Raw genomic sequence first — 14644 nt, forward strand, 5'->3', positions numbered from 1 at the left:
CCGTTAATATCATACGACCCAAGAACATCCACTTGCAATGGGGGAGGGGTGGGTCTTGGGACAATACGTGCATGTCTTTTCTTCGGGAGAACGAGTAAAAGCCGACGCTGGCATGATAAAAGTATACTTCGAATGGAAAATTCTCATTTTCACAGCTGGATGGGGCAGTGCGATACGGTGCCACTTTTGAACTTACGACGAAGTAGTTCCCATGTGTGTTGTACTGCGGCACAACGGCGTGGCAAACGGTGCCATTGTCCGTAATATAGTAGTGCGTTGGCTCGAAATTCCACCAGACTCCAACGCTTCCACAGGGCGAATCTCCGTCAGATTTGCGGTTTCTTTTTGCTGTTCTCGAGGCACGACTAGGATCTCAGACATCTTCGTAGGTCGGACGAATTGTGTGTCGCTTCGAATTTGTAGGACTAGAGGTAATATGCCCATGATTAGCCACACAGCTCTGCGCAGTCAGCCATCGGGCATGAGTAGTTGGTGGAATCTGGTAGAGCTCTCGTGATGACATATCCATAGAGAAGAGTTTTGATTTATCTCGCTCACTGGTATAGTAGTACGATCTTGACAGCTTTTCGCATTTCGCTTAATTTATAATAATTGCGACTCCAACCCGAACCCAGGAAACCAGCATCTAAAAACATCACAGCGCAAATCTCGAAGACGATCGCGTCATTTAAACTTGTGTCTTTTGCCAAGAAGAATAAAGCATTATGCATCTTCGTAGATACCGCTTTTTGGACGAGTTAATGCTTGTTTGCCGCAGTGTTGATAATTTGTCATTACGCAAAGGGGCAACTTCAACTTTCAAATGGCTACATTTCGCGCTTCTGTTTTCCGCTTGCCACTCGTCAATCTTCCGTCGCCAGCACAAGCAACGCCCTCCTTTCTTTCTCCCTCCATGGCTGGGAAACCGCGAAAAAGTCGCTCAGCCAGCGCCAGTGCCGAGACCAAAGCACCAAGAGGCAAACGCAGCGCCAGCGTCAGCGAGCACAAAGAGGCCATCGAGACGACTGAACCACCCAGGAAGAAGGCAGCTCTGCTCGAAGACAACGAAGAGCCGGGGCCAGAGCCGACGGAACAGCTAGTGGCTCGCCTGGAGTTGAAGCTTCAGGAGCTGGGAGCGGAGAACGAGCGGCTGAAGGAGAAGGTGGAGAAGCTCCAGATGGAGCAAGTCGACTCCCAGCCAAAAAACAAAAAGAAGAAGGCAGCGAAGGCCCAGCCGAAGGACAAGCCGGCGTCTACCAGAGCTCAACCTAAGAGAAGTCGACCAAGGGCAGATCGGCGAAGGTTTAGCTTGAGAGATTACACTTGAGCAGGCATCCGTCCTCTTTGGCTAAGGACATGCAGCTTGGATGACGAGGTGGCACGCCCTGGCTCACAGGGAATAATAACGCAAGCTTCTCATCCACGCTTCGTCGATAATCGTTTAATTTTCTTCTCCCTGCTCGACCGTTTTCTGCAGTTCTTCACCCCACCTAGCCTTCTGCTGAATTGCACTACACCCCCATAGACATCCCCACCAGTTTCTGGTTTCTTACCCTTCAGCTACTGACAGTACGGCTGTGCACGCATTGGTTATGACTTGGCCTGCGCGTGCCACCCGGCGTCGCATACGTGGAAACCCCGCAAAACGCGGCGTAGGACTTGCATCGGCAAGTGGATACGCCACCAAAACTGAAACTGGGGTTGCCAGATGGAAAGACCTTCACTCCTGTCGGCAAGTCGTCAATTGGTACTTTCATCCAATCACTCGCTTCCACTATCCTGTCCACTTTTGCAATTATCGGCACAATCAAAGTCTTTTCGTCTCGTTGTCACTGCAACGCGGCGGAAGAAGGGAATCCCCGAGTCGGCAAGGACTGAGCAGAGAGAAAGAGAGTCGGACAGCCACGTGCAAAACGGAACCGACCGCGTCGTAGACACCTAGAAATCGACATGTCGGGTAAGCCGCGCGTCGAGATGGTGCCGTCCAGCGCGCTGCCGTCCTACGGCCGCTTCCAGCGGCACAGCGCGGCGCCTGCGGACGAATCCAACCTGAGTATCGCTCAGCGCCTCGTACTGGAGAACAAGAAGCGCGCGCAGAGCACGGCGCGTCGTCGCAACACGCAGGAGGTGGTGGCTGCGCTGCAGCACACGCCCGTGGAGATCGGCGCGCACATCTGGATCCCCGACCCGGAGCGTGTGTGGCGCGTAGTGGAGACCGTGCGCTACGAGCCGGCAGAGGACCCGGAGCAGGGCATGACACTGACTGTGAACGGCAAATTCGGCCAGGAGAAGATCGATATGCGCGACATTGGCGACCTGTACAAGGTGAACCCGCGCGTGGTGGACGACATGACAAGTCTGTACTACATCCACGAGGCTGGCATCCTTGAGAACCTCTACGTGCGCTCCAAGATGGACAATCTGCGGCCTTACACGCTCATGGCTAACGTGCTCATCGCTGTCAACCCGCTGGTGCGCACAGTGGAGCCCAAGGTCACGGACTACATTAAGACGCAGATGGGGGACCGTCCCCCGCACCCATATTCCATCGCAGAGGTGGCTTTCCAGCAAATGGCACTGCGAACGCCCGCCCAATGTCAATCTATCGTCATTTCTGGCGAATCAGGAGCGGGTAAGACCGAGACGTCCAAGATCGTGCTGCGTTACTTGACGTCCCGTGAGCATTTGGCTTTTGCCGCGGGCAAGGGCAATGACACGCAGCAGGACATCGCATTGGAGCTGGACAAGCGTCTGTGGGACACGAACCCCATTCTGGAAGCGTTCGGTAACGCCAAGACGCTGCGCAACCACAACTCGTCACGTTTCGGCAAGTTTATGAAGCTGCAGTTCAAGCCAGGCGAGAACACCCTCACGGGCGCCTTTATTGAGACGTATCTGCTCGAGAAGTTCCGTGTGGTGGCTCAGATCCCGGGGGAACGGAACTTCCACATCTTTTACTTCTTGCTGTCCGGAGCAGACCAGACGTTGACGAAGGAGTTGAAACTGGAGCCTGTCAACAACTTTGAGTACCTGAACCAGAGCGGCTGCGTGTCCGACCCGAACGTGGACGATGAGATCTTGTTCGATGAAGTGGCGAGTGCTTTGGGCTCAGTGGGCATCGACACGACGCTGCAGAAACAGGTCTGGACGGTGTTGTCCGGTCTGTTGCACCTGGGTAACATCCGGTTGAAAGACCGTGAGACTGCAGAGGGTGACGCTGGAGAGGTGACGCCTGAGGCCCAAAAGTATGTGGCGACGTGTGCGGAGCTGCTGGGAGCGGACAGCAACAACCTGCTGCACGTGATCACCACACGCGAGATCTCGACGCGTACCGAGAACTTTACGATTAAACGCACAGCCAAGGAGGGAAGCTACGTGCGTGACGCTATTGCCAAGTCCATCTACAACCGTCTGTTCAAGTGGATCTTGTACAAGATTAACAGCTCGCTGGGTCACGGCGACAGCTCTTTGCCGTTCATCGGAGTGCTGGATATCTTCGGCTTTGAATCTTTCGAAGAGAACGACTTTGAGCAGCTGCTGATCAACTACGCCAATGAAGCTCTACAGGCCACATTCAACCAGCAGGTGTTCATCGCAGAGCAGGAGTTGTTCGCTGCGGAAGGAATCGAAGTCGGCAAGATCGTGTGGCCTGATAACCGCGAGTGTATCGACTTGATCTCGCAGAAACCGAATGGTATTCTGCCGCTACTGGACCAGGAGGCCAAGATGCCCAAGCCTTCGGATGAGAAGTGGAACGCCACGTTGCACAAGACCCACTCGAGCCATCCGCACTTCCTGCCGCCTCACGAGAAGGACAAGAAATACGAGTTCATCGTCAAGCACTTTGCCACGCGCGTACCGTACACGATCGGCAACTTCATCGACAAGAACAACGATACGATCCCCAAGGATCTCGAGGACTTTGTGACGTCCAGCAAGTCTTCTCTTATCAAGGAGTTGTTCTCGTCCAAGCTGGACGTGGACACCAACATGAGTCAGCTGCACAAACAGAGTGTGTCGGCCAAGTTCTGCGACCAGATGCAGGAGCTCACGGACACGCTGAATGCCACACGCTGCAACTTTATCCGCTGTATCAAGCCCAACCCGACGATGTCTCCTGGTGTCTTTGACCACGGCTACGTCGTGGACCAGCTGCGTTGCTCTGGTATGCTAGCTACGTGTGAGTTGCTGAAGGTGGGTCTGCCTACACGTGTGGCGTACGAGGAAATCTGTCGTATCTACAAGCCTGTCCTGCCGCCGTCCGTCACGCCGATGTTCAACGCCTACAACGACCGGACGTTCACGGAGGCGGTGCTGTGGTCGTTCCGTGTGGAGCCTGACGCCTACCGTCTGGGCCGCACCAAGGTGTTCTTCAAAACGGGCAAGATCGCTCTACTTGATGCACTTCTGAAGGTCGACATGAAGAAGATGGGGCCGTGGATCGTCGCTCGTCTGCGCAAGTGGCTGGCGCGTCGCCGCTGGCGTTATGCGCTGGCCAAGGTGCTCGCCCAGCGTGCGTTCTTGTGGCTGCTGGAGGATACGAGAAGACGCAAGGCCGCTATCGTTAAGATGCAGGCTGTGATGCGCATGTTTGCCGTGCGTAAGCAGTTTATCCGTGCTCGCAACGCGCACCGTCACAAGATGCGTCGCAAAGCTCTGGCGCAGAAGCACTGGAGGATGGCCATTGGAGGCGTTCTCGCTTCCAACGCCTTCAAGAAGCTGCTGGACGATACTCGCGAGCGTATGGCTGCTAAGAATGCTGAGCAGAACGCTGCGGCGGTGAAAATCCAGTCCATTGTGCGTGGCAAGTTCGGCCGCAAGCAGGCAGACAAGCGTCGCGCACAGGTGCAGGACGAGAAGATGCGCAAGAGGCTGACGGAGGAAGCGGCTCGTGCCGAGGCCGAGAAGAAACAGTCGGCCAAGAAGCGATGGCTGACTGCGTTCTACGCTGTTCAGGCTCAGCGCCACTTCGTGCAGCGTCTGCAGCACATCCGCAAGGCTCGTCTCGCTGTGGAGGAAGCTCGACGACTTGCTGCTGAGCAGGAACAGCTGCGTCTGCAACGTGAGGAGGAGGAGCGTCTGCGTCGCCTTCAGGAGGAAGAGGAGGAACGCGAACGTCAGCGTCAGTTGGAGCTCAAGCGTGCTGCTGCTGCTACTTCTATTCAGCAGGCCTACCGTCGGTCTGTGGGCCGCGAGGAGGCCAAGCGCCAAGCTGCTGTGGAGCGTGCTCAGGCTGCTTCTCTCGCTGCCGCCATGGCTGCTCAGGATGCCGCTGCTGCCGCGCAGGACGCGTCCCTGGCTCACGACGCAGAGGCTGCTGCTCTGCGAAAGCTGAGCGCTTACGACGAGGCCCAAAAGAAGGCTGCGATGGCAGGCACTCTGGGAACAGCTCCTGCTCTTGGAGTGCTCGGTGTCCACGGTGTGGCTGGCAACGGACCTGCCACGCTAGGCTCCGTGCAGCCGCTACAGGCCTCTGCTGGCCAGGCCGGCCAAATTGGCGCTGTTGGGTCGATGGGTGTGGCCGGTGCTATGGTGGGACAGGAGTCGCTGCAGAACGCCGACATGAGCTGGGTGGCTGGCGACAACGCCAAGATCGAAGGCGAGGCCGTCGCGGGTGATGCTCTGCGTCAAGAGCAGCTTGCTCAGGCTGGTCGTGACTTGTTTGGAGAGGGTGGTGAGGCTCCTGCTGGTCCCGTGATGTCGGCGGATGATGAGAACTTGATCAACCCCGTTGAGAAGATTCAGGAGTTCCCCACGGGTCCTCCGATCCCGTACAAGGGCGGTATTCTCACGTGCACGATGCTGGGTCACCGTAAGCAACAGGACCAGAACTGGGGCGATGAGTACACTGAGTATGTGCTGCGTGTGACATGGGGTCGTGACATTCTAGAGCAGTCCAAGACGGCGTGGCTTGTGGGCGGTCGTTACAACGACTTCAACGCTCTCCACCAGGAGCTCAAGGCTGCCGCTTCCGGTCGTCGTGGCAAGCGTGCACCGTGGTTCCCGCGTTTCCCCAAGCGCCATCCGTTCTCGTCGATGATCGGCAAGAACCAGGAGGAGAAGTTTATCATCAAGCGTGAGAAGGAGATGAACCGCTACATGACGCAAGTGCTGACGCAGATGCCCGACGCTCTGCTGAACATCCACTTGGATCGCTTCCTGAACCTCACGCTCCGTACCCAAGACATTTGCGAGCGTGAGGCGTACGCTGAGGCTCGTAAGCGTTGGGAAGAAGAGGAACGCGAGGCGTTGGCCAATGCTGCCGACGCGGAGCCACTGAACGACGCCGATCTGCAAGAAGTGGAGCAGCTGGTGCACCAGTTGCTGCAGAAGATCATCTACGCTGCTGGAGATGTCCGTCAGGACACGGAGTTGCAAGAAATGATCCACGCCGTTAAGGTGTTGCAGCCGCGTGTGGCGGCCTCGGCCCAGATCGGCGGCAATGTTAACATCGAGCTGATCCCACTGGCCATGCAGCTCCAGGACGACATCCAGGACGCCTTCAACCAGTACAACGACACGCTGTTGGCGCTGCGACTGGGCCAGGACCTCAACTAACCGTCTCAGTCGGTCGTGTGTCGGGCGGAAAGTTCGTTTTTCTCCTTTCTCCACTCGACAAAACTGTGCATGTTTCAAAAATGAGAAGCGGCCTCGATCGAAGAGACCAGATTCTCCACCGTCTGCACACACGACGTGAGCTTTACTGCTCCTATCACTCCCGTCTTTCTTCGCTCGTACAGCTTTTTTTCCCCTGATAATTTGAATAGACGAGATGTGAAAAAAAGGGTTATTTATTAATTCACTTGTTGCACGCCTTTAAACCCCTTGGCAACAAGGAACATCTCGGTGGATTCTGGTCGCGACGACTGTGGCTTCATACCTTTCACCACGTCAAAACTTGCCTTTAAGTCCGCTCGGAACTCCTCGGAGCCGTCACAACGCAATACTTTTGTGGCAAAGTTGCCTCCTGGACGTAGATAAAGCTCCGCCATCTTGAGAGCGTTGTGGCATAGCCGTAGTTGGTGTTGACTATCCGTTAGGAAGTTACCAGAGAAAGATGGAGCCATGTCGCTGAGAACCACGTCGGCTTTGCGACCTCTGAGCGCCTCAGCCAGTTGTTTTCGGACTGCAGCTTGGCGGAAATCCCCCACTACGATAGACGCACCCTCGATGGGGTCAAAGTGCAGGAGGTCCACGGCCACAACACGCGGGGGGCCAACTGTTTTTTGGCTCTTGGGGGTCGTGGCCTCCACAGCTACTTGCGTCCACCCGCCAGGAGCTGCACCCAAGTCCAGAACCATATCGCCGCGACGTAGCAGCTGGAAGCGCTGTGAACCAAGAGGTGTTGAGTTCGGGGGTTACTGAGTTGGGAGTTATTGCAGACGTACGTCGTTGAGTTCCCGTAGTTTGAAGGCTGCGCGGGAGCGGAGACCTTCGCGTTTGGCCTGTTTTACCACGGGATCGCTCCACTGTCGACGTACCCAGCGCGCGCTGGCATTTGACTTGCCTTTAAGGCTCTTGACGGCGCGTAACGGAGCGCAGCGGCAGCCCAACAGCGACCCCGACCGGATATACGTGCTGCTCATTTGGTCGAGTGGCGATGGGATACATTTGAACGGGGATAATTGCTGTCGTCCACTCACATACACCAAGTTCAATGGATACCTACCTATACGAGCTGTAAATTGCTACAGCTGAAGTATACATGTAGTGTAGTATACCTAAGTTAAAATCGTCCAGCCGCGCTTTTGATTGGTCAAAAACGTGAGACTGTAGCAGTAGGTGTTCCTACTTAGTGGTACCGTGACTGTAGCGTTAGGCGCTCGCACTTCTGGTGTTTTAAACGCTGTTGAATGACTTTTACGAAAAGTAACTGTGAGTTTTGATTGGTAAAAAAGTGCGACGGTAGCGGTAGGCGTTCGCACTTTCAGGGTTTGCGGTAGGCGTTCGCACTTTCAGGGTTTGCGGCCGCGATGACAGTGCATCCCTAGCCGCGCTCCTGTTTAAGGCCCGATCCAAAAATACAGAAAAGGGACACGTATGCACTTATTGGTACCGCGTCCACAGGACAGTGCATTCTTGAAAGAGACTGGTTAGAGGTACCGAGCAAAATCGTATCTAAACGAAACCAAACTGTATGCGCACGTAATTTATCCAGGTAAAATACCGCTGACTCCAAATTTTAGGATCCCATATTTATAAAAAATGACACCCCCTCTCTCCCCTTTCACCCATCCTGGCATTTCTCAGCCTATCATTCGAAAATCGCCCTCTTCCAGCGCAAGTCAGTGCACCCCGAAGGTCAGTGCAGCCCAGAAGGCATGTATATGGATTACCGACTAACTTGTTCTTTTGTTTATGTTCTCCATGCAGTTATGAGTGATAGTGAACCCGAGTTGCATGTTCCGTCGTCCACTTGGACGCCACCCCCGGTCGATGTCGAATGGCACGACAATTGGGAAAATTTCAATGCGTACATTGCGCAGTAATAAGCACAAATACACCAGATCTTCCGCCAACGCACATCAACGTCGGTAGCGAAGCGTAACCGCGAGATTAAGGAGCGAGCGGCGAGTCGCGCTGGTGAGGTTCTACTTGGGCAACAAGGAGGTGACGATGGTGACGTTGACGACGGAGCTGAACGCTTAATTCCGGAGGATTTTGGCAACTTCTGGATTAAGTTAGTGTGCACTCATGGCTGGAACCGGAAGAGTCGAGGGAAAGGAATCCGGAAGAGTTACTTCGAAAAGAGTACGGGATGCAAGGCAAACATTAAAGCCGCCGTTTCATGGAATGGGGCCGAAGACGTTCAAAAATTTATGGTGCGGATCACTGCCTGTAGCGTTGAGCATAACCACAAGGTGTCGAAGGCGATTTACGAGAATCATGCCTCAAATCGACGCGTGGATAACCCTGCTCTTCTTGCATTCGTCGACGAACTCCAGGCTGCCGGGTCGAAACCGAAGTTGATCATTCCGTACCTTCGAAAGAAGACAGGTGCGCCGACAAGCTCTGCTACTGCTTTCACATGTTTTCTTATATTTCTCTGATGATCGATGTAGGCAAAAACGTCATGCTACGGGATGTCCACAACATGGTGGCGAAGATGAAAGAGAAGCGAAAGGGGGGTGCTACCGTTGAGGAGCGGTTGGAAACCGTTTTGCGAGGTGTGTGTGAGAGTCGAGGAAATCGTGCGTCCGTGTTCATTGACGATGCAAAGATCACACAGACAACCACACTTCAAACAAGGCAGATGCGGCGCTGGTTTAAAGCTTTCCCTGAAGTTATGCTAGTCGATGCTACGCACAATACGAATGAGTCACGCTACAAGCTGTTCTCTTTCATGGTGAACGATGTATATGGCCATGTGAGTATAGGTACCTTTCGCTACTCGCTCAGTGACTCTTGTACACGATGCAGCTTCGAAGTACCTCCGGTTACACAAGTGTCTTGCTTGAGTACTGGAGTTACTCTTTGAGGTACTGGAGTTACTTTATGTGTAACTAACTTATTTGTTCAACGTTCTGCATTATTAGGGCCAGTATGTTCATCACAGTCTTATGGAGAATGAGAGCGCGGAATGTCTGACAGATGCAATTCGATTCTTTAAAATTCACAACTCTTCGTGGGAGAAGGTCAAGGTTATAGTCATCGACAAGGATATGGGCGAGCTTGGATTGCTAAAGGACGAATTTCCGGGTGTGAAAATTATTCTCTGCCATTTCCATCTGAAGAAGTATATTCGTGCTGAAATGGTGAAGCGTGAGTATGGAGGACCCTCGAGCTTTGACAAAGACCAAGTGGAGGATGCTGTCGACATGATGAGACTTGCTGCTTCTCCAGAGAAGTACATCAAATATCTGAAGTACATGTACTTCCTGCTCGATAGAGTTCAGCTTCGAGACAGCGACACTATTCCAGAGCCTAAGCACCCTTTCTTGGAATATTTCATGCGAAATTGGGACTCTATGAAGGAACGATGGGTGCTATATGCGCGTTCTGATGTACCCCATCTGGGAAATCACACAAACAACAGGTACAATGGCTTTCGGAATGCTGCTTCTAAATTAGTACTGAACTTGGGCCGTTTTACCACAGACTGGAATCATCGTGGGGTCATATCAAGGATATTTTAAGGGCAGACATGGCGTTGGATGAATGCGTCGATACCTTGATGTTCTTACAAGCCGTTGCCGAGATGGAGTACGCCAAGAAGATAACTGATGTTGGTCAGATGCGCTACGAAGGTGCAGATGAAGAATTGAAAATTCTTGCCCGTGATGTAAGTCCCTATGTGTACCGGCTAATTGAGCAGCAGTACTGGATGTCCAAGGATAGAAAGACCCATTACGAGATAAAGGAACTGCAACCAAGTTTGTTTCTTCTTACTGGAGACAACCGTACAAGTGTATATCACGTGGATACTTCGGTACGTGAACCAGTGGAACTTTATCTGTAATCCCTATCTAATTTTATGTGTTTATTGAGGTGCCTTTAGCGATATCAGTGCTCGTGTGTGTTTATGCGAACTAAGCTTTTACCATGCCGCCACGTCATGTATTGGCGTCTAATGAACGACAAGACTGCTATTCCTATTCGCAATATCGCGTCTCGGTGGCAGTTGGTGTGCAAACTAAATCAACCAGCCGCTGAAGAAGATATCCCAGACACTAACTTTGCGTGCAAGGCTTTTCAAATCTGCGATTCTGCAATGGCAGCAAGGAATCATCAGGTGCTGAACGGAACCACAAAATACAAGCATGCGCTCCAACGCGGAATGAGTATTGCCGATATCATGAGCAGAAATGGAACTCACGTTTTTGGAGAGATGATGGTAGCATTGGAGAAATTCGAGGAGGTGATCAAGGATGGAGTAGCTCCGTTTGTCGGACGCGTAGACGATCGCGTTGAACCGCTGTCTCAGGTGGCTTCACTGCCTTTTTCGTTCGATAACAATGATTCTGCACGCGATGATACCACAAGGGTCTCCTACTCTCTGACGGCTTTAAAGTGTGACCACAGTGATGACGAGCAAGCTCCGACGCAGCGTGCAGCGATACCTAAGGAAACCCAAACACATCCAGTTACAGAGCAGAAAGTGTTGGGTACCTCTGCAGTACCTCCAGTCACCGAGCCTGAAATGTTGGATACTTCTACTGTACCTCCAGTCACTGAGCAAGTATCGGGTGCTGGTATTGTATCTCCAGTCACCAAGCAAGATGTATTGTCTACATCTACTGTACCTTCAGTTACAGGAAATACAAGTGGAGATCGGGTGGGTGTCATTCATGGAGATCCGCACAGTGAGAAACCGAGTTCAGTCAAGCGGGATCATCCCAGTAGTTCGTCTGACTCATCTGGATCCTTCATCGTATCGAAGAGCGCCAAAAGCAGAGGGCACCCAAAGGTGAGAAAGAATCAAGGGAAAGCCGAGAAGCGACAGCGTGTCGCCCGCGGTAAGGAAGCTGCGTCACGACTCGTGCAGGGGACATTGGTGCCGGTTCCGAGTGTACGGAACATCGTGAAGTTTCTAGACAGCGACTATACCTACGAAGCTGCGAAACGGATACTACCCACGCTCACAATCCGGGAAGTTCCAAAGTCAAAAAAGGCGATCGCTGGTATCTACACGGAAGACAAGTGCACTACTGATATTCGGTTTGTCTTCTCTCGCGAATTTGTGGAAAAGGCTCAAATGGCAATCAGGGGGTTCAGGAAGGATGACTGTGAAGACGACAGCGTCGGCGTGCGTGTGTCACGTTTTGGAATCTTTATGCTTAAAGATATCAAGGCAATGGATCGGTGGCACACGTGCATGAAGCTTCTAGCGCAGACAGAGGATGCTATGAATTGGGCCGTAAACACCAGCGTTAAGCGCATCACAATTCCAGATGAACTGTCGGATGGAGTTGCTACCGAACCAAAAGAGCGTGAAAATGCAATCAAGCAGCTTATGCTTCGAGGCGGACGCGTGACATCGTTTGGCAGTGTACCGTATCGAGCCCTACTGACATTTTGTGGAAGTTCATGGCTTGACGACAATTGTATGGGGCACGGGATAGCGCTGCTACACCCTGAGCATCCTGATGTTGGCGTCGTCAACCCTCTCTTCCTGCGTTTCCAGCTCCGAGAGCAGCAGCTTACGACTGTCAAAGCCGGCAACCCGCTCGCGAAAACAAACAAGATAGTGCTGATACCGTTGCATATCGACAACAACCACTGGTGCGGTGCTGTGATCGATTTTCGGAGAGAGACCCGGAGAATCACGCTCTTTGACCCGCTTCAAGCGTCGAAGGCAAAGTACTACGACACCTGTGAAGCCCAACTGAAGAGTATTTTTGGAGAACTATGTACCCTTCTGACAATCAAGCGAGAAACACGTTCACGACAGCCAGATGGATCAAGTTGCGGTGTAGCTGTCCTTATGTTTTTCGAGTGCTACCTCAGAGGAATTCCACTGCCAACCAAACCAACCTTAGCATTCATACGATTTTTAAGGCTCCGTTACATGCTGAAATGTCTGATGTAGCTACATTTAGTCTTGCCAAATGAATTCATGCACATTAATGCTTCACTGTCTCGCTCCTAACCTAGTTTTCGGTGAGGTGCATTGCTGTCACTGAGAGTTTTCTAATCTAACGACAGGTGATGATCCCAATGTGCGATGGTTAGCTGATCATACATGAGCTCTAGGTCATCCACTGGATGGACTTGCAGGTGATTGCAGCGTTGGACATGGACGAAAAGCGATCAGCTCACAACTTGCTCGATTACCGGTAAATGCAAAATGTTTCTTTGCCTTCAAGGAAGCTTATACGCGCACCAGACGTGTGTGTGGCCTGAAAAGACCAGATCCGGCCGCACTTTGGCCAGCAACTCCGTCGACAGCTCGCGAGAGAGAACGTGGTGGTGCGTTTCGTACTTGAAACCCGGGTGCTCATAGGTGACGTGGCCCGCTTCGCGCAGCCGTTCTTCTCCACACTGGAGGTCGTCAACACGGAAGAGCGGCAGGTGTGTGAGCAACACTACACTGCCAGTCGTTCGCGCTCGAAGGTCCTCAAAGTTGACGCTCTCCAGGAAGCTGCACAAGCAGAAGGAGAAGAAAAGAAAATCGTTCGCTCAGATCTCCAGCTTGAACACTTGAAAAACTGCAATTGCTACCTCTTAGCCTCCGTCTTGACTGCTCGACTAGCCACATCCGCGTCCAGCGCCATCGTATTCAGCCTCACAAATGTGTGGCCTCCGATTTCGTCAATCCGGTATGCCTCCTCGAACGTGACTTCGTAGCGCTTCAGTCCTCAATCCTCATGTTCCCGTCCGAAGCAAGGTATCATGGATTGCCGACCTGTCAAAAATCCTGTCAGCAATTGCAACCTCTGTAGCTCCAAACTAGTCGCACCAAGTACAGCGTCTTCAAGGGCAAAAAGCTGGAAAAGACCCGAAAGAACCACCCAGCGTATTCGCCGTAATCCGCATCTGACGTCCAACGATTCCTTTCATCGAATTGGTCGCCGAGTACCAGCGCCACATCGGGTTTGTGCTCGTCCACAGCCGCTCGGGCGGCTATATGCACCTGCCAGTCCACCCAGAGATGCTCGAGCCATGAGCGCCTCCTCTTACCCAGCAGATGCACGTCCGTCACCACCAGTCCGCCTACAAGTAAATCAAGTCTTGTGTACCTTCAAGCAACACATCAGTACAACAAGTCACATTCATGCAACGTGCATGGCTGGATCCACGAGAGCCACACGATCTAATGTCTACAAACGATGTAATTTTTGAAATCAACTGCCAATAAAATACCGAATATTACCGCTCTGAATTGTAATCGGTACCTGTAGGACATCACTCGGTCTGGAGGCACTCGGACCATGTGCCCCTAACTCTCGCTTAAGTACGAGCTGCTCGGTACCTTTAACAACGCTCTGCAAATTTGCCAAAAAAATATAATAAAAAAAATCCGCCCCCGAAACGACGTCCAAGTCGCGATCTTATTTCCGTGGGGCTGCAGATCAATTGGACGGCCGACCTGCAATGTCGTACGACTCGGTGGCACTGGGTATTGTTGGCAGCCCGTGGGCATCGCCGCGAGGCGAGCAGCAAGCCGCCGAGTCCTTCTACTACATGCTGGTGTTCCCGATGCCCTCACCGCGAGAGATGCCACGCGTCAGCTACAGCGAAGTGTGTGAAATGCTACGTGGAGTGACGGCTGGAGGACCAGCACCTGAGGCGCGTGCGATTGACGAGCTGCGTGCAGCCTGGGAAGTTAAGTTTCGTTCGGGAGCACCCGTGGCAGAGGACATGATCCCCTTCTCGGCGTTGCAGGAACTCATGCGGGATGTGATCATTTCTCGGTTCGCTGCTTTACCTGGAATGACGATTCGTACGTGCACTGAAGCTCAAGGCAACGGCAGGATATTTTTGAGCTTCCGTCCTACTCTAGCGTTGCTGAAAGCCACAGGAGAACAATCTTATGGTGCCGAGTACCCGCTTCTGTTGCTCTTGAAATAGATAGCAAGACAGACGCAAAATTGTGGGGTGAAGCTGAAGCACAGGAGGAGATTTATCGACTCTTCTGTCTAAGCGCCGCAAAGTGTCCGGCGAGAGGAGGGAGAAAAATCCTCCACTAGAGTAACAACACGCC

General features: G+C 52.7%; 4 protein-coding genes across 4 annotated transcripts; 3 read left to right on the forward strand and 1 right to left on the reverse strand.

The window, feature by feature from the left end:
* Window positions 1-873: 873 nt before the first annotated feature.
* On the forward strand, window positions 874-1456 carry PITG_09403 (uncharacterized protein; the record flags this gene model as incomplete). Its single annotated transcript, XM_002903609.1, has 1 exon — window positions 874-1456. The coding sequence occupies one exon, from the start codon at window positions 914-916 to the stop codon at window positions 1325-1327; it is 414 nt and encodes a 137-aa protein (XP_002903655.1).
* Window positions 1457-1901: 445 nt separating this feature from the next.
* Window positions 1902-6784, forward strand: PITG_09404 (myosin-like protein; the record flags this gene model as incomplete). The annotated part of the gene is made up of 1 exon (XM_002903610.1): window positions 1902-6784. The coding sequence occupies one exon, from the start codon at window positions 1951-1953 to the stop codon at window positions 6556-6558; it is 4608 nt and encodes a 1535-aa protein (XP_002903656.1).
* Window positions 6785-6794: 10 nt separating this feature from the next.
* On the reverse strand, window positions 6795-7586 carry PITG_09405 (ribosomal RNA large subunit methyltransferase J, putative; the record flags this gene model as incomplete). Its single annotated transcript, XM_002903611.1, has 2 exons — window positions 6795-7328; window positions 7389-7586. The coding sequence occupies 2 exons, from the start codon at window positions 7584-7586 to the stop codon at window positions 6795-6797; spliced, it is 732 nt and encodes a 243-aa protein (XP_002903657.1).
* Window positions 7587-14034: 6448 nt separating this feature from the next.
* On the forward strand, window positions 14035-14425 carry PITG_09406 (uncharacterized protein; the record flags this gene model as incomplete). The annotated part of the gene is made up of 2 exons (XM_002903612.1): window positions 14035-14340; window positions 14405-14425. 2 exons carry the CDS (start codon window positions 14035-14037, stop codon window positions 14423-14425), a joined length of 327 nt encoding a protein of 108 aa, XP_002903658.1.
* Between the last annotated feature and the right edge of the window lie 219 nt (window positions 14426-14644).

This window comes from Phytophthora infestans, genomic scaffold, assembly GCF_000142945.1.
Source record: "Phytophthora infestans T30-4 supercont1.14 genomic scaffold, whole genome shotgun sequence".
Classification (NCBI taxonomy): Eukaryota; Oomycota; class Peronosporomycetes; order Peronosporales; family Peronosporaceae; genus Phytophthora; species Phytophthora infestans.